At 39.8% G+C, this 27,803-nt stretch overlaps 1 protein-coding gene and 1 long non-coding RNA gene across 2 annotated transcripts; one reads left to right on the top strand and one right to left on the bottom strand.

Moving 5' to 3' along the window:
- Positions 1–101: 101 nt before the first annotated feature.
- Positions 102–11,324, top strand: LOC136747321 (centrosomal protein of 63 kDa-like). The gene is made up of 6 exons (XM_066700258.1): positions 102–644; positions 2,492–2,677; positions 3,092–3,190; positions 4,835–4,965; positions 8,568–8,769; positions 10,605–11,324. Exons 1-6 carry the CDS (start codon positions 492–494, stop codon positions 10,758–10,760), a joined length of 927 nt encoding a protein of 308 aa, XP_066556355.1. The 5' UTR covers positions 102–491; the 3' UTR covers positions 10,761–11,324.
- Positions 11,325–12,232: 908 nt separating this feature from the next.
- Positions 12,233–26,702, bottom strand: LOC136746639 (uncharacterized). Its single transcript, XR_010816414.1, has 3 exons — positions 26,473–26,702; positions 25,207–25,274; positions 12,233–12,349 (listed from the first exon to the last, which is right to left on the bottom strand). It is a non-coding gene; the product is annotated as an uncharacterized LOC136746639 (long non-coding RNA).
- Between the last annotated feature and the right edge of the window lie 1,101 nt (positions 26,703–27,803).

Below are 27,803 nucleotides of genomic sequence, written 5' to 3'. Positions count from 1 at the left end.
GTGCAGCAGCAGCTCCAAACAAGTCAGCAGAAGGAGAAAATGCTGAGAACTGAAATAACCAGGTTGCAGATGGGGTAATCTATTGCTCTTATGTGTGTGAGTGAATGTATGTGGGTGAACTATAGTATATTTGATCATGGAACCCGAGTGGGCCCCAGCGGAGGCATTTTACGACTGTAGTGCCAACTTGAATTGAGAGGCTGAGTGATCTTGTTTGGCCTTTCCCATATGAACAGCTTCGAGGTGGTAAAATATTTATAACATTTTCATCAGCCTTTGAGTTTGTCAGTGGTTTAGAAACCAAAAAACCTTGTTATGTTAATCATTACCGATGAAGCTCTAAGTTCTCAGGACAGGAGCCACAAGATCTCAATTACTTTTTTTTCGCCAGAAAGTTGCAATGGAATACATACCAAACTTATACAAACCAGTGTGCCCAGATTCTTGCAGATGGCTGAGATACAGCAAACAGTCAGTGTGATAGACATAGCATGGAGTCTGAGCCTGTTCTCTCCTGTGTGTTTGGAAGGCTTGAGTCGTCACACGCCCAGTACATGCAGCTCAAAGAGAGTCTCTCCAGGACTGAGGCCCAGCTGCGCCGACTGGAAACAGCTGAAGAGGACAAGGATAATGAAATGATCAAGGTATAGCCACAGCACCACTAGAGGGCTTTGGCCGACCAGAGAGGGATTAAGTTTCGCACTTGGGGTATGGAGAAAATGTGCATTTGTGCAGCTTACTGGATTACGTAGTTTGTTTTCTTACACCGTGAACGGTTAACCATTGCAAACTTTTGACAGACTTCACCGTGGAAGAAGTCTGGTGGTACCAGAAGTCATTATATATATACAGTGAGGGAAAAAGGTATTTGATCCCCTGCTGATTTTGTACGTTTGCTCACTGACAAAGAAATGATCAGTCTATAATTTTAATGGTAGGTGTATTTTAACAGTGAGAGACAGAATAACAAAATAAAAATAAAAAAAAACGCATTTCAAAAAAGTTATAAATTGATTTGCATGTTAATGAGGGAAATAAGTATTTGACCCCTTCGACTTAGTACTTGGTGGCAAAACCCTTGTTGGCAATCACAGAGGTCAGACGTTTCGTGTAGTTGGCCACCAGGTTTGCACACATCTCAGGAGGGATTTTGTCCCACCCTTTGCAGATCCTCTCCAAGTCATTAAGGTTTCCAAGCTGACGTTTGGCAACTCGAACCTTCAGCTCCCTCCACAGATTTTCTATGGGATTAAGGTCTGGAGACTGGCTAGGCCACTCCAGGACCTTAATGTGCTTCTTCTTGAGCCACTCCTTTGTTGCCTTGGCTGTGTGTTTTGGGTCATTGTCATGCTGGAATCCCCATCCACGACCCATTTTCAATGCCCTGGCTGAGAGAAGGAGGTTCTCACCCAAGATTTGACGGTACATGGCCCCGTCCATCGTCCCTTTGATGCGATGCAGTTGTCCTGTCCCCTTAGCAGAAAAACACCCCCAAAGCATAATGTTTCCACCTCCATGTTTGACGATGGGGATGGTGTTCTTGGGGTCATTCCTCCTCCTCCAAACACGGCGAGTTGAGTTGATGCCAAAGAGCTCGATTTTGGTCTCATCTGACCACAACACTTTCACCCAGTTCTCCTCTGAATCATTCAGATGTTCATTGGCAAACTTCAGACGGGCCTGTACATGTGCTTTCTTGAGCAGGGGGACCTTGCGGGCGCTGCAGGATTTCAGTCCTTCACAGCGTAGTGTGTTACCAATTGTTTTCTTGGTGACTATGGTCCCAGCTGCCTTGAGATCATTAACAAGATCGTCCCGTGTAGTTCTGGTCTGATTCCTCACCGTTCTCATGATCATTGAAACTCAACGAGGTGAGATCTTGCATGGAGCCCCAGACTGAGGGAGACTGACAGTTATTTTGTGTTTCTTCCATTTGCGAATAATCGCACCAACTGTTGTCACCTTCTCACCAAGCTGCTTGGTGATGGTCTTGTAGCCCATTCCAGCCTTGTGTAGGTCTACAGTCTTGTCCCTGACATCCTTGGACAGCTCTTTGGTCTTGGCCATGGTGGAGAGTTTGGCATCTGATTGATTGATTGCTTCTGTGGACAGGTGTCTTTTATACAGGTAACGAGCTGAGATTAGGAGCACTCCCTTTAAGAGAGAGCTCCTAATCTCAGCTCGTTACCTGTATAAAAGACACCTGGGAGCCAGAAATCTTGCTGATTGATAGGGGATCAAATACTTATTTCCCTCATTAACATGCAATCAATTTATAACTTTTTTGAAATGCGTTTTTCTGGATTTTTTTGTCATTATTCTGTCTCTCACTGTTAAAATACACCTACCATTAAAATTATAGACTGATCATTTCTTTGTCAGTGGGCAAACGTACAAAATCAGCAGGGGATCAAATACTTTTTTCCCCTCACTGTAACTCACCACATGGTCTCTCTCTTTCTCTATCTTCCTCGCTCTCATGTCTGTGTAGCTGAAGGAGCGCCTGTTGCATCAACAGGAGTCACACTGCTCCCAGACAGGGGATCTGAAGGCCCAAATCTCGCACCTCACCACACAGCTGCAGAAGACAGAGAATGCCTGGAACGCTGCCAGTCACAGAGCATCCCTTCTCCACAGCGAGTTGAGAAAGACCAAAGGGAAACCTGCTGAATACCAGGTCTGGAGAAAGGAACACACACACAATCAGTCTATTGGTGCCCAGATGTGTTGGCTTCATGTAACGCAAAGCCTTTCAGGACACAGACAGGGCTGTGAGAAGCGAGGTCCATTCTGGTTCTGTCTGTCAAGTGGATTAGGTTTGATTATAGCTGATGGGATGGAAGAGGACATGGTTCTAGATCACACTACTATATTCTATCCACCGCAGGAATGTTGGCTAGCAGATAATGGAAGATAAATCAATGCTGGGTGCTAATAGTGCTAATGGCTTTCCACATCTGGTGATACACAACTCATTGATTTTCATGGGACAATTATGCTTTAATCACTTTGACACAGCATTGGCAGATTTGCTTGTGTAAGTCTTCTCTCTTGCCTGTTGTGTAATTGCTGGTTTACTTTACTTCGTTAGGTGGCCAGGATTCAGCTTGAGGCCGTTAATCTGGAAAACAAGCACTTAAAGGAGCTGATCGCTGAAATGGAATCTAAGACAATGTCAATGGATGGGCAGGTTTGTCTCTCTCCAGACTCATTTCAATTTCCTGTTTTTTTTTTTTTAGCAGTTCAGGACTGCCTCTTGTTTCCCACTTGTTCTATACACTGATTTTCCGTTTAAATCACCTCCATATTCTTAAACCTTTATCAAGGGCATAGAGCAGTGATGTTCGGTGATTTATTTTACACTCCTCAAAGCAGATGCTGGGGAACCTTGTCCCAGTTCCTGTCAGGTGAAACCATGTGGAAAAAGTTATTAATCAGTGTCACTTGTTCCCTGGGAGCTTCATCAGTCAATTTAGCCTATGTGAGCCACTGACCCTGGGTCTTTCTCTGGCCACTGAAACACTGTGGTAATAAAGGGATGCTGGGTTGGACTGGGGAAATAATTGAAGAGGAGGGGGCAATTATCGGATCACAATTGGAGAAAGTACTAGAAATGTGTTACATGGTGCCTGTGTGGTGCCTAACATTTATACTCTAGACTTGTTATCTATCAGCTGTGAGAGTACAGATAACCCTGGGTGAATAATAATAATGATAAAAAATGTATTAAGAATTAAGAATCTCCAGAGATTCATGTAAATTATTAAAAACTAATAAAGCATTAGTAAGAAAAGCCAAAAAAAAAAAAAAAGTCTTAATGGTATTTCAGGTCACATTTTCAAAAATACTTTTCTCTTACTTTTTAATTTGCTTTCTGCAGCCACATTTCTGGGACCTCCCTGCTCTTCCTCGACTTTCTCTATTTTCTTCATTTTTTATTTTATTTATTCATAGTTTAACTCCACAGCCATAGTTGCTGGTGAAAAGTCTGGCCACAATGTTATGGTAAATCTGTTCAACAATAATAATAATAATAAAGACATAAAGAACCATATCCAAATGTAGTATGAAGACAGTTATTCTTGCTATAGAAAAAAGTTATGCTCCTGTAGGCTTTCAGTTTGTTATTGTATGAAGACATAATAGCAGAATAGGAAAGTAAAGCTCCGATTCAGGATCAGTCTTGTGCACCAGTTTTATCTGACCTGATATTAGGAGCTTGAATAGCTTCCAGAAAAATGTTGCAGCGAGTGAGACCTCACAATTGCAGTTGTGTCATCCCCCTCCGGTTCGGTGTAGCAGCTTTATTTTCTTCACATCAGAAGCTGTTTTGTCTCCTGGAAACTGGTGGATTGTGACATTCTGTTGAGACTGCAGTTGATGTTGAGATAAGCAAGCATTAAGTAACTCTCAGCCGGTTGTTTTCGCAGACACAGGCCGAGCATTCCCACAGAGATCAGTGACAAAATTGTCTTTTAATGGTGCATCATGATAGAAGATCAATTTATCCCCTGGCTTTGTTAATGATAAAAAAATAAGGCAGCCTTGTCAAAGGACACAAAATTGCCCTACTCTTATTTATTTACATTTAAGACGGATAGCAGCTTTGAGAGACGTACATAAACACAAGAATGCAGAACGGGAGCTGGATGTTTACCCTTGAACCAAATACAAAGGATTTGAAGTCATAAGGAAAAGCAGTTGTACTTTATTTATGCCATGTAATCATTCTGTAATTGATGTAGGTTTTAAATTGATGATTACAAGAGTCTGAAACATAAGCTTCTTTAAAAAAATGTTCAGACTAATATGTTGTTCTCCTTCCTTGTGCCAGCAAACATTGGATGAGACTAGCTGTGATGATGTCAATGCTAAGATCATCCTAGCCATCTCTACCACAGACCAGAATTGCAGCTTACATCACACGGATGAGGAGAAACAAATGACAGAGTGGGAGTTAAACAAGTAAGCGCTTTTAAAGGATCACAAAGTTTTAGATCACATTTGTTTAGGCCTGCATCCAGCCCAATCCTTTGCTTTGTAGCCATTTTGTTTTCTCCAAATGGAAGCAATATATTCATATTGATCATATCCTACTGCCGTTAGATCTCATCCTCAAGCCAATAACATTGTCAGCTGAATGTTGTCTTTCTTTTTGCTGTGATTGTGGGAATAGTTTGGCTGCATGCATCGTATTTTTACTCGACACAATCTGCACTAGCTGACACCACAGAACTTTCTGCAGGTTTTCTCCATTCGTCTCATTAATGAGATCCTTCAATCATTATTCCAGGCTTCCAGAGGCATCCTGGACCCCGTATTTATCAATTGTACAGAAATGAATCACTCAATTTCTTTGTACGCTCAAAATGTAGAACTGTTACACGCATGATTAAGCCCGAATTTATCATTCCTGCTGAAGGCCTCCGCACATGCATTTCAACTTAAGAGGTGTAAATAAATCTCCATTTGACTAAATCTGTTCGTTTACGGAAAAGGATCATTGAAATGTCCCGACATTGCCATAAACGGTAGATGTATCCGGGAGCCGAATAATTTCCTGAATGTAGGTGCATTTGTGCATTAGGTGCAGGATGGGCCTTAACTTTGAACTTATATGGCTAGAAATATTTACCCCGGATGTGGATATGCATTCTCCTGCTGGTTGGTCAGTTAGACACAGCACATCTGTCAATAAAATAATTCAGCCCACTAGCACAATATTTGCTTACAAAAATTATTTGACCTTTAAATAATAATCATGGTTGCCCAGTGATGGGTGTATTCCTGCCTTATGCCCTATGCCTGCCAGGATCGGCTCCGGCTTCCCCCCAACCCTCACCAGGATAAGCGGTTTCGAAAATGGATGGATGGATGGATGGATAATATTCATGGTTTTGGAACTAACAGTTAAACTATTCATATTGATAATAATCATTCTATTAATTCAGTGGCATCTGTTAGTGTGGGAGATTTCTTGTTCTCTCAGATGTCGTTCCTTCAGCTATGGAAAGAAAAGCGTTATTGCACCGAGGTCAATGAATCCAGTAGTAACAACAGCCAAAACTCACAATGTTTTATACTTTTCTGTAGCCTTGGGGGTAGATTGTATAGCCAAATATAATATACACACAGATGAGAAAAGTGATGAAGAAGGTCAGCAAATAAGACCGTGAAGAATAAAACTGACAATTTAAAAGAAAACAATTAGGGGAAATTTGCCAAATCTCGTCTAATTTCATTTTGAGGAAATTCTGCTGAAAAGAAATTAGTGAAACAGCAGGGTCGCTCCCGCAAAGCTGTTTATTTAACTAATCTGGCATAATGTTGCCGCTCAGACACCCTTTGCAACATTAATTTATGTGTTTACACATCCTTCACTGCAGTGGGGAGAGAGCTGGAAGGAACAGACTCTAGCAGCTCACAGTCACAGCAGCAACAGATGGTGTTTGCCAGGTCTCAGTCAACTCATTATTATCCCATGTGGAAGGTGAAAACAGTGCAGGATTTAGGCAACCAATTAGTTGTTGGTGTTATTATTTAAAATATGTGGCATATTTATAGCATGCTTGAATGGAAAATGAATTCTTCAAAAGTTTCTTTCCTCTGAGCTGGTAGATCAAGCATAGTCAAAATGTCAGGAGAGGCCTGTCTAGACAACACTGGAGACACTGTGGCGTCTACCCTCTTTTATTTTCCTCCAAAATATAAATTTTCGTTTTTTGTTTGCTTTTTGTGGTTTGCTAATAATACATTGGGGTGAAATTGAGACAAATGTATTTTTTATGAATCTACAACAAGGTGACTTCCTGTTTTAGGTAGGCAACACTTAATGCTTCATGCTTTGCTTAACTTTTGTCCAATTTGTATTGTGTGTACGTTTGTGCAGTTGCCTGTGAATGTTAATAAGAAATACCATTCAGAGCTTAAATAAACATCCACTTGCCCTACAGGAATGAGAGGTTCAGCACAAACACAATGTGCCGAACACATCTGAAGCACCGTTACCATTCCACACTAGTAAAAGAATACAAAAATAAAACAATTACCCGTCAAGTCTAAAAATAGATTACATTGATACATTTTTTTTAAACATATGAAATCCAATAGCGTTTGTTATGAGCAGCATAACCTCAGACACAAACTAAAATGGGAGAAACCAAGGTCATTTTTATTTCGACACTAATTCAGTTAAAAACATACAACATTCATTGTCGTGCCTGCCTTGGATAATCTAACAAAGATCATTTAGCGGTTTTATACACTTTGGATCTCAGTGACTAAATATTACATTAAACTTATTCAAATACATGTATCAGTTCATCTCACTAGTCATATTGTTGTAACCAATCATTCTACAGGTTTTCATGAAATTCCTAGATGGCGTCTCTATTTTACTGATGGTTGCACAGGCCATTTGTGCAGATTAGAGCTGTCCTATCCCAATCCTTGGGGCCTGGAATCATTTATGTATTTCCATGTTTTATAGGTCTCTTTACAGTACAGTTGTGCTGTTGCAACTGTTTACATTCCCAGTTTACATTAAACCATTATAAATAGGTAGACCATACCTGCTCTTGAGGTGTCATCTTGCATTAGGTGCGGTCCTCAAAGTTTGTGCCAAAAGTAAGCTGTCTCAGAATTGAGCTGATGTCCTGGAAGGGAGCGCACTGTTATGTCATTTACAAACATGTCAGCGTGTCAAAAGAGAGCTTTGTTACAGCACTCAGGGTGATATAAGAGTCTGTATTAATTTAAATTCCAGCTTTTTGTTAACCATCTACTAAAGCCCACAAAAAGGATCAACTTTCTCAGTAGGAAATGAAAAAATGAGTTTAGTTCAGTCATTTGAACCTCGTCTGAAACTGAAGACCATATCCAATGATTTGGACACCTCGGTCAGGTAAGTCGCAGGAGCTAGGGAGACTAATTGTAATTCTTCCTGTTACAGTGTGTTCCCAAACATCACATCCAATCCATCCTGTACCTGCAGGGCTCTCCACCTTCATGTGTAAATTGGCATCGTATCTGAAACAAATGATCACAGCGTTTCTCTGCTCTCTTCGCGTGTCTGGCCACGATTGACTGAAGTTGTGATCCCATTCATAGACATCAGAACAAATGGAGGTTTCTCCTGTTGTAACAGATGAGAGAGAGAGAGAGAGAGAGAGAGAGAGAAACAGGCAGTGGAGGGAGTGCAAGCCCAGCAAATCTAAAAATATGATCTAAACAATACTATTAGTTATCATTAAAACACTCTCTTTAAATGCAGAAGCATTCGGTGTGACTAAGAACATCTTTATGTTGGCAAGAGAACACAATGACTCGAAAGACTTTAGCAGTAACCCGCTGTCAGTTATTTTCACAACTGGAAAACACTTGTAGGTGTGTCGCCATATTGAATGTGTTGTGCAGTCATCTGCATTCGCACAGAGCTAACCTGCCACAGGAGGGAGGAAATCAAATTAATAAGGGAAAGTTGCAGCATTGAAGCTGAAATGACAGGAGAAAGGAGGGGTTGCTGGCATTCTGCCTCAGTGTATTACTTCTCTGTGCTCTGCCTGCAGAAGCTCCCAGCCCGCCTGGCTGGAAGACAGACCAAGCAAGGACATTGCATACAGGGCCAAGGAATTAGCCCCTATCCTACCCACTCCTCTGGGTTCTCCCCATCCCTGTGGCAACACTTTTATTCATGAGGAGCTTCCTGATGTGGGCATGTCTAGGAAATTATCAGACACCTTGGAGAGCCAGGAAGAAATTACGCTGCAGGTGAGTTTAGATTTTCTCTGCGTTACCCCAGCTACCCTTTGAGTGAATCCCCAATGCAGAACACTACAATACACTCCTACAAAGTTGATCATCTTAAAGCCTTGAGGTAGAAGTATTAATAGAGATCGCCTATGCTCTCCCAACAACTCAGTTCAAAGAAGGTAGGCGAGACAAAAATGTAAAAAATAAGTAAATAAACAAAGGGTCTTGAACTCTCAATTATGGGATAATAGTGTTATTTTCAATTTTTAATTACCTTAGATCAGTTCACTCCATGACACATTAGATTTAAGAATCATGGTGACACCTCTAGAAAATATATATTTTTCAAATGATAAAATGGTCTTACAAGCACAATTTATATAAAAACGATAACACTTTTGATACATACACCTCCTAATTTCTCTCCTTGTGATTCAGAGAATGGCTGCAGTTTTGACACCCTGGCCATTCAGTCTCCTCATTACAGAAATGGGATACATGTGGAGCTGAATGCCCAGCCAGCCTCTGTCACTCCCTTCCCTAGAGAGTTTAAAACAATTTTATTTTCTTCGCTCTTGCTCTCTCTCGACCTGTACCATCACAATCCCAGTGCAAAGTAAAAATAAATTGTTCTGGGACACAGGGAGGGGTTCAAATGAACAAATGAGCTGAGCAAATCCACATAAATGTTTTTATTATTATGTATTTATTTACCAATATATTTTGTCTTGGTAATAGCCACTTGGGTGCAGTATATATCATCTAAATAGAAGACAGTTTGTTATACATTCCCTCAAGACTTTTTTCTCATTCACACAGATATATCTGGAACCTTCAGCACACATTCAAGGACAATTCAATAAATACAACGATTTACATTTCAACTGCACCATTATCACTGGAGCCACAATCCATTCTAAGATTTTTTTATTTTATTTTTTAAACTAAAAAACTAAAAAAGTTATCCGCTGTTATAGACTAATAAAACGTGGTATAGAAATATGGTAATTATTTTTGCTGCCATCAGTTTCGAAACAAAAAACTGTCCTTTTCTCACGTATAATTAACTAAACCACTAAGGTGGCAAAACAAGAATATTTGGACATTTTAGGTCTCATTATGCTGGATCTACCAGTTTTGCACATGGATTTGTTTGTAGCATCATCACCATTGTATTATACCTTGTCAAAACATACAATACTAGACAAGTACACATGCAGTTTGCTTTTCCATTACCTGTGAGTTCCATGTACAAAAGCATGCATCTATACAACCACCAACTGAAAATCAGATAAAGGTGAACAACGTTCTTTAACCAGGCCATAAAATAAGATAGGTACACAAATATAGACCTATCTTTTAATTATTTCCAGTTTCATACCCCACTGTATTTAGTTTCATTAGAGTCCGATGGATGCAGCCCTTGGACATTCAATTTGGTAGGAAAGAAGTGAAGCAAGAGCAGTGAAACTACTTCAGCTTGATTAAGTTCAGAATAATGCTGCTGTTGGCACTAATGTCTCGATAAACGTAAGAGTAAACTGCGTTTTACTACTCTTCTGGGCTCTTTAAACTATGAGGACGGCATATAGATCAGGAACACCCCGGGGGTAGACTCTGAAAGGCAATGCTAAGGTCTTAAAATGGACTCCTCAATAACTATCTAGCAGGCTCTTGTCTAGTATACATCTTAATCTCGTGTGATATACTGCACTTCCATTTCATTTCTTATTAAAAGTGCTGGAAGAGCCGCCGCTATTAAGATTGAAGATCGGGGCTTGAAGGAAGATGCAGGTGTACAGATAACGAGGTATCACAAAACTGACCGTTGTAATGTTTGCATATCCTCTCAGCGCCCCTCACAAGGATCCTTCACAATTGGGGAGTACCTGCAGGAAGAAGAGAGGAGATCGAAGGACCTGGAGCGGCTGCTGGATTCCTACATCAATCAGTTTCACAGCGACACAGAGAAAACCCTGCGAAGACACGGACCAGCTCAACACACCTGACTGCGGTGGAGTCTTCCTTTCCAGGCGAGACGCGGCTCCACAGAGGGGGAAACCGGGGTCGGAACTACTGGAGGGCCTCATCTCACTTGCGAGATCCACCGGCGCTCTCTCTGACTGATTCAAATACATTTTTAAATAAAAACATAACTGGAGCAGAACATTGCCTTTTTGGATTTTGGCCAGACACTTCAATTTGTGAAGAGGCATGTTTGTTGAAGGACATGCCTTAGCATTCAATACTCATTTCAAGCAAAGTCTGCCTCCAGCTTTTGAATACAATTTAAAAGAAAGCACTGTTTAGAGCATCTATCCTCCAGGTGCAATGCTTATTTGCCATAATTTCTGCATTTAATGTCTTAACTTGGATACTTTCCATAACCAACATGACAAGTTGTTTCCCTGTATTTAAATCTCTCATTTCTGTTACATCCCTGGTAAGATATATCATTTAATTTTCATAACATTTTTCTAGTGCACTATTTAGCAAAATTGTGATCCTGAAGCTAGGCTGAGTTAAAGTCTCTGCTCTACCTTTCCTCTTCTTTACTCATTGAACACTTCATAGGAGAAATTAAAACAAAAAAACAGGAGCCTTTACAGATACAACAAATGTCTGGTTTTTCAGTCGTCTTTATTAACTGAAATGATACATTTTTTGATGTGTAAGGCACATTTGTAAATCTGCACACATGCCATATTGTATGACAGTCAGTTTCAATAACTTAATAGTACAAAATGTGTAGAACTACATTACACACAATACAGTGACAATGTAGTGTCTGATCAATGATGAGTTTCATTCACAGAAACACTGCAGCTCACACTCTTACATCCAGTGGCAGCCACATCCAGGTGAAAGGATCCTTTGGTAAGCATGGAATTAACACCTTTAGCATTCAATAAGACAGCATCATAGAGGCAAGATGAATCAAATTTTCTTTAGAAAATAAGCACATAACACTTGATAACTTCTTTGCACAGAACACAATGGCCACCCTACCCCCCCAGACAATGTCATTCATCGAAGGCACATATGAAAAGAATGATGCACTGTGGCAAACCGTTTATTTCCTGATTCTTTTCCCAAGAGGAACAGAATAGGAAGCATAATTTTAAAAAGACGCAAGGCAGTAGGAAAAGTGTAGAATTCATTATCCTGTAGAACCAATTGGTTTCTAAAAAACATTGTGAAACAAAGTAATGCTGGAAAAAATGGGAATAGGGAAGGATAGAGGTGTGGAGGGGGAGAAACCCATAAGTGGGGAGCAATGAGTCTGTGTGAGGGCGTCCTGCATTACTCGATGGCACCAGGCCGGGTCGCCACGTAGACGAACACCACGATGAGCAGCACCACCACTGCCAGTGTGGGAAGCACCACCGTGGCGATCTGCTGCCGTGCCTCCTGCATGGCCTGTTTCCTCTCCTTCTTGTCCTTCGACGTCTCTTTCTTGGGCTTTCCTTTGAGCTGCCTCATGGCTCTCTCCCTCTCTGGAGGCAACGGAAGGGGCTCTTTGCAACACACAGCAATGTGGGGGGCGATGAGTGAGTAGGGCTGTGACCACAAGGATGGAAACGTCGGGCCTCTGTTTCTGTCAGTGGAGAAATAGATTATTCATAATTCATTCATCAGAAGTTTTTAAAGGCAACATACATGTGTTTTCCTCACCCAACACTAACACACTGTATACTACATATACAAAACAATGGTAGAAAATAACAGGATGTGCAAGTTAAATAGACTGAATTGCTTTGTATAAACATTTTATCTGAAAGGGATTTTTCTTTATTCAAGATTTTGGCACCCTTTCCAATGCATCATAAAAAAAAAAAAACTCCATTCATTTAATTCCAGAAAGGCACTTAAGCGAGGTTAATTACATATGCTGTTCATAACTTGACAAATTATAGTATGGAATCTTTTGAGTAATTCATCTTGGCATACTGTATAGGATTCAGTTTAACCGCAAAACCACATATCCTCCTGCTCATAAAATTAACAGAACAGAGTGCATTTTCAGGAAGTCATTACAAATCTCAGTTATTGCAAAGGAAAATAAACAAGATGCATATGCATAACAAATCATCTGAAGTGATTTTGGCTTTTTTTAAATGATTTCTTCATGACTATGCTAATAACAAAAAATGCTCTTGACTTTAAAACATAAAACCATGGAAAATCACTTTGCAAGGACTCTCATCATTTTGAATAACCCTCAAACACAAGACAAGTAACTCTTGTTGGAAATTACAAGGTAATCTCCTTGGAAGGTCACAATGCCCCCTGCAACATGTGGTTAATGGCCATGACGGACACAAACAGCTTCAGGCCAGCCCAAATGCTCCGCACTCTATGGGGATGACAAGGAAACTGGAGCAGATTCTGCATTGCCAGAGCCAGAGACTCATTAATGCACAGGTCTCGCTCTGGAGCAGTGCTGTTATTAAGCTGTGATGAGAAGGACAGTGGATTGCAAATGTCATCTACCCACTTAAAACCAATAAATAAAATTAGCCATCTCAATCAAATATTGTCAGTTTACTGAGCTCTTAAAAGTATCCTTGTTGACAGTATTGCAACAAACATATAAGCCTCTATCATCCCCATCAGCCTATATTGATCCACTGCTGGATGAAGGCCTCCACAGTTTATCATGTCTCACTTGCAAAGTTTATGATTTCATCTTCCCATCTTTTGTGTGGTCGATTTTTTTTTTTCTCCCCATCTCTTGGAATCCATTCAATAGCTTCATTTGTCCATCTTTGATCTTTTCTTACAATGTTTCCAGCCCATTGTCTTTTTAACATTTTCGGGACGGGACAATGACAACAACACAGTGACGACCGGGATGATGAAGTGACAAGATGGGCAGAGTAGGGTGAAAGACTCATGGGGCAATCCTGATTGGGCAACTGCCACATTCATCCACACCTTGGCTGCGCTAGAGGTCAACACTATACGTTTTTGTACAATTCCTCCACTCATCTGATAATCGAATCTGTTTTTGATTGTTGGACCATCGTTTTTCAGGGCAATGATTTGATTCTTTCCTATTCGGGGGCGTTTTGCATTTTTTATGTTCCCATTATTATAAATGGTTTCTTTAATTATGTAGTTAAACATGCTAACATCTTCAGGTTCATGTTTCCTTGTGGGTTTGCACAGCTCAGTGTAATTAACATTTGATCTGGGGTCTTGAATATTTTCTCTCTCCTGAATAAGTTCTCGTTTCTTGAGAGAGCTTATCTTGTGTTGCGTTAGTTCCTCCAAATTCTATAGCAAGTATATAAATATACTATATGAATATAGTTTTTATAGTTAATACATATATGTATAATAGGATTTTTCTTAAAAGGCAAGAGACACGGGGCTAATAATTCAAAGGTGGTTCTTTTCATTGTGAATGTATTAAAATGCCATCTTTCCTTGAATTCAGAGTAGAAAGACAGTCTCTGCAGGGGAAGAACATGCAAGTACAGACTGACTAATGATCACGCCTCATTATCAACAGGACTTTTCAGTCCCTGGGAAATTCCCCCAGAGCTGTCCCCGACACCTTTCCATGTAAAGCAGCATCCAACAACCCTGGAGTCAATAGGGAGTAAGAGAGTAGAGAGTTAAGCTCCGTTTTGGTGAAATTGCCCATTTGTAGCAGAGCTGGTATCACGCGCCTGGTAGTTCATCACTGTCAGCGGCCACAAAAAGGTCTGAACGCACTCTGACATCTTCTGCTATTGCATCCGGCAGCTGCTGCTGAAGCTCAATTAGAAGACGTCGAGCTCATCGAGAATTCATTCCCACCTGAAGTCTCCAGTAGCACCGAAATGTGAAATGTTAAGAAGGAGCCGAGGGACTATTGAGAAACACCCTGCGCTCTTGGTTTGCCCATCTGAATTTCATATTTTTTTCCCGCCTCCTCATGCCCAATATTGGTCGGAGGATTCAGAAGGTAAGAGCGCCTCTCCGGGATACTAAATGTCACATAGTTTCATGAAAACCGATCTGCCATCAGATAATGAAACCAGTTACAATGATTAATGAAACAAAAGCCGAGACCCATGCATTTCAAACGCATATTGATTACAGGTTTTCTTCCTACACAATACAATTTCAGATGGATTAGACAATTCCCCTTTGTTCTAACTTATTTATAGGAGTATTTTCTTCATACCACTTACTGTGTTTAGCCACGACTTCAGGAACCTCAATAATGCACAGAAAAAACAAAGCCAAAAGGGTGTTTTCATGCATTATTGCAGCAGCTCTCCAAAGATCAAGAGGTCAAGAGTCCTGCTCTACTGGGCTACTAAAAAGCAACTGACACAGGCTGAAACAGTGAGCACAATGAGGAAAATAACTGCAAAAATGCTAGGCCTACATGCTGAGGAGATGGTGTGAGAGGGCACAAGGTGAGCACAGACACTGCAGAGGAAAACTGGTAGCAAATTTAATAGGATGGTCATGTAGTTATGTAACTTTTCCACAGACCATCAAATAATTCACAAACCACATCATCGATATACACTCACCTAAAGGATTATTAGGAGCACCTGTTCAATTTCTCATTAATGCAATTATCTAACCAACCAATCCAATGGCAGTTGCTTCAATGCATTTAGGGGTGTGGTCCTGGTCAAGACAATCTCCTGAACTCCAAACTGAATGTCTGAATGGGAAAGAAAGGTGATTTAAGCAATTTTGAGCGTGGCATGGTTGTTGGTGCCAGACGGGCCATGTCACAAAGATCGAATCATTTCAAATTGGTTTCTTTAACATGACAATGAGTTCACTGTACTAAACTGGCCCCCACAGTCACCAGATCTCGACCCAATAGAGCATCTTTGGGATGTGGTGGAACGGGAGCTTCGTGCCCTGGATGTGCATCCCACAAATCTCCATCAACTGCAAGATGCTATCCTATCAATATGGGCCAACATTTCTAAAGAATGCTTTCAGCACCTTGTTGAATCAATGCCATGTAGAATTAAGGCAGTTCTGAAGGCGAAAGGGGGTCAAACACAGTATTAGTATGGTGTTCCTAATAATCCTTTAGGCGAGTGTATATATCCAATTGTTTCCCCCTGGAGAAAATCGGTTGTTCTTGAGAATTTAAACATGCACATATACCAACACAAATCAAACAGTTGGTAAAACACATAAGTCTACATAAAATGAACAGAAATAATGAAATAGAGAAGAAGGTGTTAGTGAAATGCTTTCTAGGCAAACACATAGAAAGGTCAGCCTGGTTTGTCCTCGGCTCTCAGAAACTCTAAACTATTATAAAACAGGTTGTCGGCAGGGAAATCTGGGTGCAGAAGTCTGATCCAAGTATTGTGATCCAAGGCAGCAGAAAGCAGTATCATGTGCATGGTAACTCCGCTCTGACTCAGTGGCCACTGCTACTGCATGCTTTTTCTTGACCTTATTCTTCCGCGAAGATGAAATCAAATATCCACCGACATGCCTTTTCATTTCCTTCATTTTTCTCCCCAAAACATATAGCCTATACACTCACCTAAAGGATTATTAGGAACACCATACTAATACTGTGTTTGACCCCCTTTCGCCTTCAGAACTGCCTTAATTCTACGTGGCATTGATTCAACAAGGTGCTGAAAGCATTTTTTAGAAATGTTGGCCCATATTGATAGGATAGCATCTTGCAGTTGATGGAGATTTGTGGGATGCACATCCAGGGCACGAAGCTCCCGTTCCACCACATCCCAAAGATGCTCTATTGGGTTGAGATCTGGTGACTGTGGGGGCCAGTTTAGTACAGTGAACTCATTGTCATGTTCAAGAAACCAATTTGAAATTATTCAACCTTTGTGACATGGTGCATTATCCTGCTGGAAGTAGCCATCAGAGGATGGGTACATGGTGGTCATAAAGGGATGGACATGGTCAGAAACAATGCTCAGGTAGGCCGTGGCATTTAAACGATGCCCAATTGGCACTAAGGGGCCTAAAGTGTGCCAAGAAAACATCCCCCACACCATTACACCACCACCACCAGCACGCACAGTGGTAACAAGACATGATGGATCCATGTTCTCATTCTGTTTACGCCAAATTCTGACTCTACCATCTGAATGTCTCAACAGAAATCGAGACTCATCAGACCAGGCAACATTTTTCCAGTCTTCAACTGTCCAATTTTGGTGAGCTTGTGCAAATTGTAGCCTCTTTTTCCTATTTGTAGTGGAGATGAGTGGTACCCGGTGGTGTCTTCTGCTGTTGTAGCACATCCGCCTCAAGGTTGTACGTGTTGTGGCTTCACAAATGCTTTGCTGCATACCTCGGTTGTAACGAGTGGTTATTTCAGTCAAAGTTGCTCTTCTATCAGCTTGAATCAGTCGGCCCATTCTCCTCTGACCTCTAGCATCAACAAGGCATTTTCGCCCACAGGACTGCCGCATACTGGATGTTTTTCCCTTTTCACACCATTCTTTGTAAACCCTAGAAATGGTTGTGTGTGAAAATCCCAGTAACTGAGCAGATTGTGAAATACTCAGACCGGCCCGTCTGGCACCAACAACCATGCCATGCTCAAAATTGCTTAAATCACCTTTCTTTCCCATTCAGACATTCAGTTTGGAGTTCAGGAGATTGTCTTGACCAGGACCACACCCCTAAATGCATTGAAGCAACTGCCATGTGATTGGTTGGTTAGATAATTGCATTAATGAGAAATTGAACAGGTGTTCCTAATAATCCTTTTGGTGAGTGTATATTGTATATACATCTATAAATTCTCAGTCGTGCATAGACTAGCAAATTAACTTTTTTCTTGATTACATTTCTTTCCACCCAGAGGGTAAACTGATCTAAATGCCTAAACTGTATGATTCAGCTTCAAATGACTAGGACAGATTCTATTTTTTTTTTTTTTGCCAAATATCTAGTAATGTAAATCCCATATACTTCTTCCAAACAGAACATTGCATTAACAATCAAAAGACCAGGCAATTTCATTATGAACCAGAACACACAGCTGCTATGAATAATTTCTTAAACTAGCAGTCTGATGAGAAAAATGGGAATTTAATAAAGAGTGGAATAGATTGGTACAAAGTTCCAGACAAGTTAAAAGGAATGACCTTAAATGTTTACTAAAAGTGAGAGATTTTTTTTTTTCCTTTTACAAACCACTTAGTCTACGGAATTGATTTAAATCATGCGATGTTAAGACAGACAACGAACAAAACCAACAAAAACTTGAAATATGCAAACAGTCACACACACACAAGGCTCCACTCTAGCCAGATGCATTTTTATGTGAAGAACAAACAAGCACAGCATGAGTCCAAACACACTAATACAAATGTTTTTTTTTTTTTTTTTTTTTTTTTTTTTTTTAAGACTGTTGAGAGTTATGATCCATAACTGATCTGAGCAGAAAACAATACACATGACCAAAACTGGGTAATTATAGGATGTCCGTCTATAAAAGTGCAAAACAAATGTTAAGATGTCCCTCAGACACACAATTTCACAACGACTGCCCTATTGGTTATGTAGTCGCAAGAATGTTTTGAGGCCATGAGTTTGAAATTCTACAGCCAAAAAATACACCAGAATTAACTCACTGGATTTTGCAATAACCTGTGGAACAACAACATGCTGCGAGAAAACTGCTGTTATACATGAAAGGATTGTTTTTTCAGCCAATAGACAAACGATATTTCAAATATCTATAGTGTCCGTACATTTTCAAATGACTCCTAATGTACATTGATCAATCTTGTTGTCTAGATGTAGCTCATTTTATGTAAAACAAACGGTGCTCTGGATCACACTTCATGAAATTGAAAGTAGTAATAAAATACGAAGATGCATCGGACTTGTGGTTTTAAATTTCCTAAATGCTACAGTGGTTTACTTGCACAGTGCATTTTCACACAAGCCCAAACAAAACACAAAACTCGGCAACAATTCTATTCTGAAGACAATAACATAACATCAAATCATATTACGCCGAGTGATCGCCCAGTGATTTCGGCAACTCGGTGGCAGCATTACAGCAAGTTCCAATGCCCCACCTTGGCTGGAAACAAACTCGCATCCCATTTCGAGTAAATACATTTGTACAGATCCACCACACAGGAACTTCCATTTCTGCACAGCAGGACAGAACAGCTTCACTGGACCAGACCGGCTGATCGGCACTGACTTGGTCATGAGCATTACTTCAAATTGTGAAACGGCTCCAAAAAGCTGTGAAAATTATATTTAAAGGGGGATAGCTAGGTGTACATGACTAGTACATTTTAATTTCTCTCCCTAAATGACTACTTTCTCCAAGATTTTTTGATGTTACGAAATACACTGTACGGTAGTTTGCTGGCCTCTACATTAGAAGGGACACATTTCTTCTAATGTTCCCATTTTTAATACTTTCTCCAGACTAAATGAGCTTCAACTAGCATAAAAATGTAGGCTAGTTGGTTTCTGTACAAGAACCAAAAAACGAAATCAAATGCCTTACACAAATGCTAGCCGACATCTAGAAAGTGATTATATGAGACGCTTTTTACTATAAACAATTCACCAAGATGTGGGCAAGGAAAATAAAAATATAAACTACCTTAAATAGCTGAGCAACACAGTGAGGTAGGCCTATTCGCTCTTCAAGTCATAACTACATGCAGATTGTACAGTGCAGAACAGCTCTCGTTATATAGGGGTTTCTCACTGTGGAATCTACAGAGCTCGTTTATTTTAATCTCAGGGATAAATCAATGGTGGATTTTCTGGGACCACAAACCGATGACACTGGTAGCTATGGCAACTGTACAATGGGCTGCCTAGAGGAATGCAAACTTAATAAAATAAAACAAATGAATGCAAGTAAAATGGCATTAGAAGTCATTAAACATTTTCTCACCTAATGAAAAAGACATCAAGGTTGCGTGTCAACCTGAAGCACTACAACATGCTTTTCAAAAGTTTAAAAAAACAACAACTTTGTGTCAGTGTTCAAATCAGTGCCAATTGTACCGTGTGTATGATTAGTATACTTGTATTCATTATATTTAAACAATATGCAAAGGGCATTCTCTCTCTCAATTCAAGATCATATTCCAATCACTCTACAGAGTAAATGGTCACTTTGGAGCAGCCAAACAACAGTCTATAGCAATGGTCTGAAACGCATCAAGCTTTACTTAAAAAGCTTAATTTTTATATCTGAAAAGGGTCTTCACCGCAGTGGCTTTCAAACCACTGGTACACTGATTTCAGGTATCCTTATGAGTGTACAAGCTCTAATAACGTAAAGAAAGAAAAAATCCATATTTCAAAGTTAATGTACTCAGTCTAATTATTGCATACATTTAATACGTTAGATCAAAAAAATTGCAAGTTATTGCAAGTCCCTAGGAATTCACTGTGCAGAATATTGCTGCAGTGTATGGATGCTTAAAAAGCTACATTAGAATTGAAATGTTTACTTTCGTTTTAAGATGGTTTAAAGTCAAAAGTGCAATACAATTTATCATGCCTTTTACTGTCATTTTAGACATGATCCGAGAGATTTTAGAGCATTTCAATTTTTTCATAAGTCTATTTAACTTCAGCAAAACCAGTCCCCATTACAGACAAATGGGAAAGAAAAGCATCACGCTGAATGGGTTTACAAAAGCCACAGTAAAGCCTGAGAGTCTAGTATAAATGTACAAAAGCACATTGCTAACATTAAAAAAAATCTTAAATTATAGATGGAGATGGACCGAGATGGAAAAAAACTAGGCCGACAAAAAAAAAAAAAAAAAAAAAAATCTGCTCAGGACATTACTTTCTCCACTGTGACATACAATTACAGAACATGTTATACATGCTTGTTCCAGTTACACTCAAGCTGCATTTTGTCTGGCTGCATCATTCCTATGCCAAGAGATTTGATGATGATAACGGACCAAAGTGCATCTGTTTGGGATGCTTTTCTGGTAAAATGGTGTGTGCAGAGCCCTGTTTTCTGAATGCAAAAACATCAGCAACTTAGGAATCCATTGTACAAAGAAGTCAAGACTGGCTGATTATGTCCTCCAATGCACCATACCAGAAAGCCTTTTATTCAGCATTAAGGTACAGGACTAAAGGAAAGTAATTGATGGCAAGAATAAGCCCTTCACTGGAGATTTGATCATTCACACTGAATGGAGAGTTGTTCTCTGCTCAATAATGTACTTTCAGAACACAACCATGGAATAACTCTCTAAATATTAACCCCAGTGTAGCAATTCATTCAGACAACTACTTCTGGGTGTTTTTTTTAAATATAATTTTCTATATTAAATCTAAAACCTGCAAAAAGCAACTTTGCTCCTCATTCAGTTATTTTTATAAACCAGAGATTAAACCTATACATACCACAGACACACTGGCGAACAGAGAAAGAACAATTCTGATTAATCTACAATAAGACTTTTCTACACAATGTAGTTAGGCAATTATGTGATGATATGCAAGGAGTTAACACTGTAATATGCATTTGGAAAATAAATCTAAAATGGAACAAATAGACGCCCTATAGACCTGAGGTCTGAACAGTTTGTCATGTGATCTGACTGTACAGTTAGGAAGAGCTTGTCAAAATAAAGGAAACTGAGATTAATTAGTAATACAATTTAAATGACAGATGACTTATGAAAACATATCGATACATTTTTAAAACGAAGTAACATTTAAAAGATAAACTAAAGTAGAACAAAGCAAAACAGAATAAAAATGTAACTCAGCAAGATTGAAGCACATGTTTACAATATCAAACTGAATATCACTGTAGGTAGAAATATAAGAACTCTATAGTGTTTACCATGCTAGCAATTCTTAACTTTCCTTGCTGTTACTTTACTACTTCAATTCATAGACAAATGGATGCAGACAGATGTTTTGAACTCAGCTGATCATATCCAGAGTGCAAAACCGACAGAAAGCAGCAAAGAACTAAAGCAAATCGATGCAAGAGAAAGTGGTTTAGCATTTTGTTGTTCTTGCCCACTATTAGACACAAAGGCAAATTTATAATTTTGTAGACAAATGTAAAAGTTATAAGAGCCTGCATGTGATTTTTAATTATTTTATCACACATTAAAAAGATACAGACTTGTAATGTAAACAGACAGAGCATCACAGAATTTCATGGCAGAGTAATCGAGAGCGAGAGTTTATGCACTGTTTTGTTTTTTGTTTTTGGGAATTAGCGGTCAGGTTTTTTGCAATCAACTGAAAATTACGTTTTTAATTAAAAGACTTTAGCACTCGATTTGGACCAATAAACTCAACCTGAAGATATTGAGCATGTGAAGAAGTTTCCTTTCACACCAGGTGCGTTGGTTTCTTTAATTCCTTTGCACTTCGTGAGAATCCCCTAACTGATATTTTACCATCTTCACAGGGAAGAAAAAAATAATAATGTAATCAAATGACTTTCACACCACTCGACAAGCAAACAAGCAGCTCTTAAGTTAAATTTTTTATTGATTTACAAGACAGTCCCATGAGGCAACTGCTATCTCCAGAGGAAACAGTGGAGGTGCAGAAATCCTCAGCCCTTGACTATGAACGTATCTAGTTGGATCAAGATAATTTCCCTATAATTCAATTAGTGCAACTCTGCAACAGCATTACCAATAGACAGACAAGGCTAAGTGTCTTGGGCTAACCAGAGACCGGGCACGTGTGGAGGTGGTGTTTTAACTGGGGCTGAGAATCCTTTTTTCAAACATGATGAAGCTATACACATCTTGCATTACCCACTCTGCTCTGAGGATGATTACGGCACCAACTACATCAGAACATTGTGCTACTTCCCTGGCCAGCCCCGCCATCCAACATGGCACACGGTGATATCCTTGCAAAAACACTGGGATGACTGAAACATCCACTGCCACCAGTTTCAGGCAATCAGAGGCTAGGAGAAGAACAGAATGACCTAGATAATGATTCAGACATTCACTCAGACAGGTATGGCCTGCATTGCCACTAATGAGCATTACACAGTTCTAATTTCTGAAAGTTAAATGCAGTCATTGAGACATCCCCTGGTACCAAGAGGTCACTGCTGCACACCATTTTCAAAATGGGCTTTGAGATAATTATATGTAATTACAATAAACATTAGTTCAGCTACATAACCCTTGAACATGTGAAGGATCATTAGATGCTTATTTTAATAAACTAAATTACATAAAACCCTGCAGTGTGCACTGGACAAAAGTACTTTAGCCCAGTGCAATACCTCTTGTTGATGCTTCAAGAGGCTGAGGTTAAATCTGATACAAATGAAAGGTAATCTCTCCCAGAGCACACAATTCCTTGACTTCAGCATAATGGGTGCATTTGCCTTCAAAGGCATTACTTCTGAGGTAGGGGGATAGATAGGCATGCACTTTGCCGTATCAACGAGAGGGTTAGCGCCTCACTGAGAAAGGTTACAATCAGTGTCAGTACAAGTTCAAGGCTTGCATGGGGACTGTCATAAATATGATATGTACTGTTAAAGGTCACCATTAGCACAAGCACCAAGCTCAACAGGGAACTGCACTAACTGTAATTTAAAAGGAATAAGTGACTTAATGTGTTCCTGTGTTGACAGCTTTTAATTCTTTTAAGACAGACATGTACAAAATAACCTCCTCACCTTTTAATTTATTTTAATGAACATCAAACACAGTACCATGTGACCATCGAGTCACTGCCCTACAAGTGTCCACTACTGACCTGGCCTGGTCTGACACAAACCTTTGTGCCTTATGATATCCATTTGGTCAGCTGGGTTCAAACTTCCCTGAATAATGGATTCAAGCACATGAGAAGCTGTGTATCGCTATGCCTGAGGTGCCAAGGCTTATTAAGAATGAAAGTTCTGCAAATCACATTAATGCCACACATTATATTCAGTACAGATGTGCAACACAGCTTTTTTGACACCAGTAACAAGGAAGGTAATGATGACAAGTTCCAAGTCCTTTCCTGACAAATAACACTTCTCCCCTTCATATCTCATGGCTGTCAGATCATGCCAGTCTGCTGTATAATTTATTTTAAACTCTTTCACACCATCTCCAGGCAATCACATTCAGCCTTTCACCAATCTCTCTCGAAGGCTAGTCTAAGTTGCAGCATTTCTTCAGTCAGCTAAGACACTTGATGTCACCTATAAGGTTTGAACCAGGACTATTTGTATCATTCTTCCTGGAGCCACCACAACACATGCTTTTCCAAGGTCAAAAGTAATTGCTTTATTGTGATTTTGACTGGTTTGTTTGATTAAGCAAGTGAACCCATCAATCTCCATATGATTCCCCCGGTCAATACAATATTTTCACAAAATAAACAATCTTTTTTACGTTTGCTGCTTTGAGATCAATGCTTCCCAACTCCAGTCCTACTATTGGAAACCCTTTTTCCTTTTCCTATTTGAATCAAAGAATAATTCTCTCTCTCACCTTACTCTTAATAAGACACTTAGCTATGCAAAGCTTTGTTGAATATACAGGTTGTATTAGTTGTTCTGTTACACTGAATTTGCAAGTCTAAACTGGCACATTGGCACAACACGTGTACAGTGTCCCCTACATTACACTGTCAATGGTTATATGCAACTTCATGAGGTCATGACAGGTAAGAACTAATGGATCTCGGAGCTTTCTCTAAGAAAATCAGTTTGAATTCATCTATTGCATGTTATTTCTTATTCAGTCTAATTTATTTTTTTGTCAGTGTTTATTTTAGCCTAGGCTGGCTTAATGTTTAAATCATCAAATTTAGTCATTCATCATGATGCATTAGCTTTCAGCAACTGTGAAGCCAATAACTTTAATGGAAAAGTAATTTAAATCTCACTTATTTTAATGTGCTTCCCTCTGGTTTAAGGTGTCTTGCATGATGCACAATGGACAGATTTACCCTAAATATTGTCCCCACTAGAAGTCAAGTACACTGAAAGTCATTTAGTGGAAGTACATCTGGTTTCTTAGGCTGCAGCTCCTATGAAATGCATTGATTATCTACTTTATTGTGCCGATTTAGGTAACAATCCATAGCAAAAGTTATCAGGATCTCAGATTTTATTAGAATCTGTTTAAATGGTTAAGAGTATTGTACTTCTGAACCATTATGAACCTAACACTTGCGAATCTAATTTCCAGCATGCCTTCATAACTTAATGATATACAGGCCTGTCATCACCCTTTGAAATACTTTACATTCTTTAAATCAGTCTTGTGTAACATGACAGCACTGTCCAATATAGTTTTCTGGACAGCAGACTACTGGAAGAACAAACCTAAAACATTAATTTAAAAAAAATTATTTAAAGCCAAAATATCATGTGACAATGAATGCAATAGAGTGATTATACTCTACTATAAAAAAAGTTTATGTGGACATAACTTTGGAAGACAGCACTGCATTTTATTTATCTGAAAATAATGTACTTACTAGCGTCTGCACCTCAGTGAGTTCACGCTCTTTGGGCAAAAGTCAGTCTCTGAAGATGCCAATTCCCTCTGTGCAAAAAAGATACAATCTCATTGAATGCACTCAGCTATTAAAAGTAAATGTCTTGTGAGAGGCCCCCAATACACTCTTCATTGGATTTCGTTTGCTATTGATTAGATTAAGGAATGTGTAGTTTAGTTTCTTTAGTAAACAGCAACTGATTTTTTTTTTTTTTTTAAGTAGATACAACAAATTGCAGAAACATAGTTATGAACAATCTGTGTTAATTCAATGTCTAAGTGGCATAAAACTTTTGTGCCAAAGGGGTTAAGTTGTTCAAACAGCATATGGTGAACCAGTCACAAGGTGCACTTGTGAAACAATGACACACAGCACTACAGCATTCAGGTTCACTTGAGACCAGCCACTCCGCTTGGAAATGAAGGGAATGGATGCATTTAAAAGAGTGAAAGCGCAGGAGAACTGAACTGACCTATTTGAATTACAACTCTTTCCATAAAGAATCAACTTCTAGTGTAGCTTAGGGCAGGGTTAAAATATCAGCAAAAGAGAAGGGGTTTGATTATAGCGGACATTACCTGTAGATGTAGAAGCAGTGGCAATAAGGAAAGCTATTCTCAGGGATTGGGAAATGAGCCAAAGGGCTGTTATTGCAGCATTTTGGGAAACGACCTAGACTGACACACTGCCACCCGTGCGCACACGCCCTGCTCACGGGGCGGGTTTTGTGGTGCTGGTGGTTTATCTTTATTACTTCGGGGTGCCGTGCATTAGTAAAGTTTCCTGTAATCACATTGGGAGATTGTTTCTCTGTTAAACACCTCATTCCCGTTCAAAGACACATTGTACCCCCGTCTTCTTCTCCAGGCACCAACACAGTTGAGCAGCCTGCTTGAGTTTGCAAGTCTATTTAAAAACGGAAACATAACGCCAGCTCCTAATTATTTGGCATTTTACACTGTAAAGCCCCTTCCCAAAATAGTTTGTGGGACATTTGCGCAACATAGCAGCCTCTACAGACGGCGCTTACACCCGCAGTTGTATTGCGACTCGTTTTCCTATTTTCTGGTAAAGGTGGTGTTTTCTTCCTCTGTTGCTCAACTTTGCAAAGTTGCATGTCGTGCACAGCTCTTTACATTGCGCTCAGCCCGAGCCCACGGCACCGCGGGCTGCAATGCAAGTAGTGCTACTTCTTACTTGCGCGGCGGAGTAGCCTGGCTTTCGCACAACGCGCACTTTACTCACCTACACAGCGGCAGAGCCGGGCGACTGGTTCAATGGGGAGGAACAGGCTCGGCTGGTCTCTTTCTTGCGGTTGTTGCTCGTAATCCTGCGCGATGGCTGACAGTTTGGCTGTGTCCGCCCGCCTCCTGTCTCTCTGCTCTCCGGGATTACGTGGCAGCAGAGCCGTCCGTCTCAGCCCGGGGAGAGGGAGGCCGGAACAGCGCCGACTAGCGGCCAGGAGCGGCATAGCGCCCCCACTGCCGCAGCCCCAATGAAACGCTTCCTGCTTCACTACAGGCAGAAAAGACTCGATTGCAGTGCTAGCAAAGTGCAACAGGTGGCTGACATGTATACTAAATAGACTCAACTTGGTTTTGTTTTGAACGTTGTAATCTTGATAACGTGAAATGCAAGGATCAAAGCAGGGTGTGCAACGTGTATTTAAATTAGAAAACAAGATCCAGTCCTTTAACACATTTGTCATATGTTTAAGGTTGTTTTTAGACCATTGTGAAACATGACCTTCTATTGTGCATGATAAACATTGTGGGTAAAGAGCATTATGAACCTTAAAAACAATGTACATGTTTAAGGAACAAAATGGTAATTAGTGCAACTGCAATTCAATGTTCATCTTGATGGGAAATACCATACCCACTCTGCATTGAGCACACTTGGATACATGTATCTGTCTGTTATTAACTGTTACAGGTCCCACTGCCAGGTCACTGTGAAGCTGTATTCCTCCGTTCTTTGCAAGTGTAACTTCCTGTAGGAAAAATGATACAATCTTGGACATCTTATGACCCAGCTGGTATAAAGGTAAATGAGAATGAAGGGCCTCAAGCAATCTAAGCAGTTTGACTATAATAAATTCACTGTTGGAGGTTATTCAAGTCTCCCATGATTAAGCAATTTGCAGACAAGTCACTTACATTTAAATACACTAATTATGTGAGTGCCTCACTTTACTTTTATCAGAGTTAATTAACAGAGAAAAACAGGCAATGTATCACTGCTTTCCAGATTAAAGTCATTTTTTAAGTCATGATTAATAAACTGCATATACTCCTTTCAATAAAACTGCCGGTTCTATTTGCAGACAAACATTTATTTTTAAGACCCAGCTTTGAGCACACTCCACATGCATATCTGACAGAGATACAATAAAAGTAACTACAAAGTTAAAACTGAAATAAAATATCAGCATGGCGAGTCAAAGTAAACAAAGCCTTATCTTCACTTGTATTTTGAAAGGCATTACACGTTGTTAAAACAGGTTCCACTTCAAAGCACTACAATCTTTCAATAAACAATAGTTGGGGGAATAAAACGGCAGGAAATTAAAACTG

Source organism: Amia ocellicauda, chromosome 3 (genome assembly GCF_036373705.1).
Source record: "Amia ocellicauda isolate fAmiCal2 chromosome 3, fAmiCal2.hap1, whole genome shotgun sequence".
Taxonomy (NCBI): domain Eukaryota; kingdom Metazoa; phylum Chordata; class Actinopteri; order Amiiformes; family Amiidae; genus Amia; species Amia ocellicauda.
The sequence above is the reverse complement of the archived record's forward strand: the minus strand, read 5'-3'. Positions and strand labels throughout refer to the sequence as shown.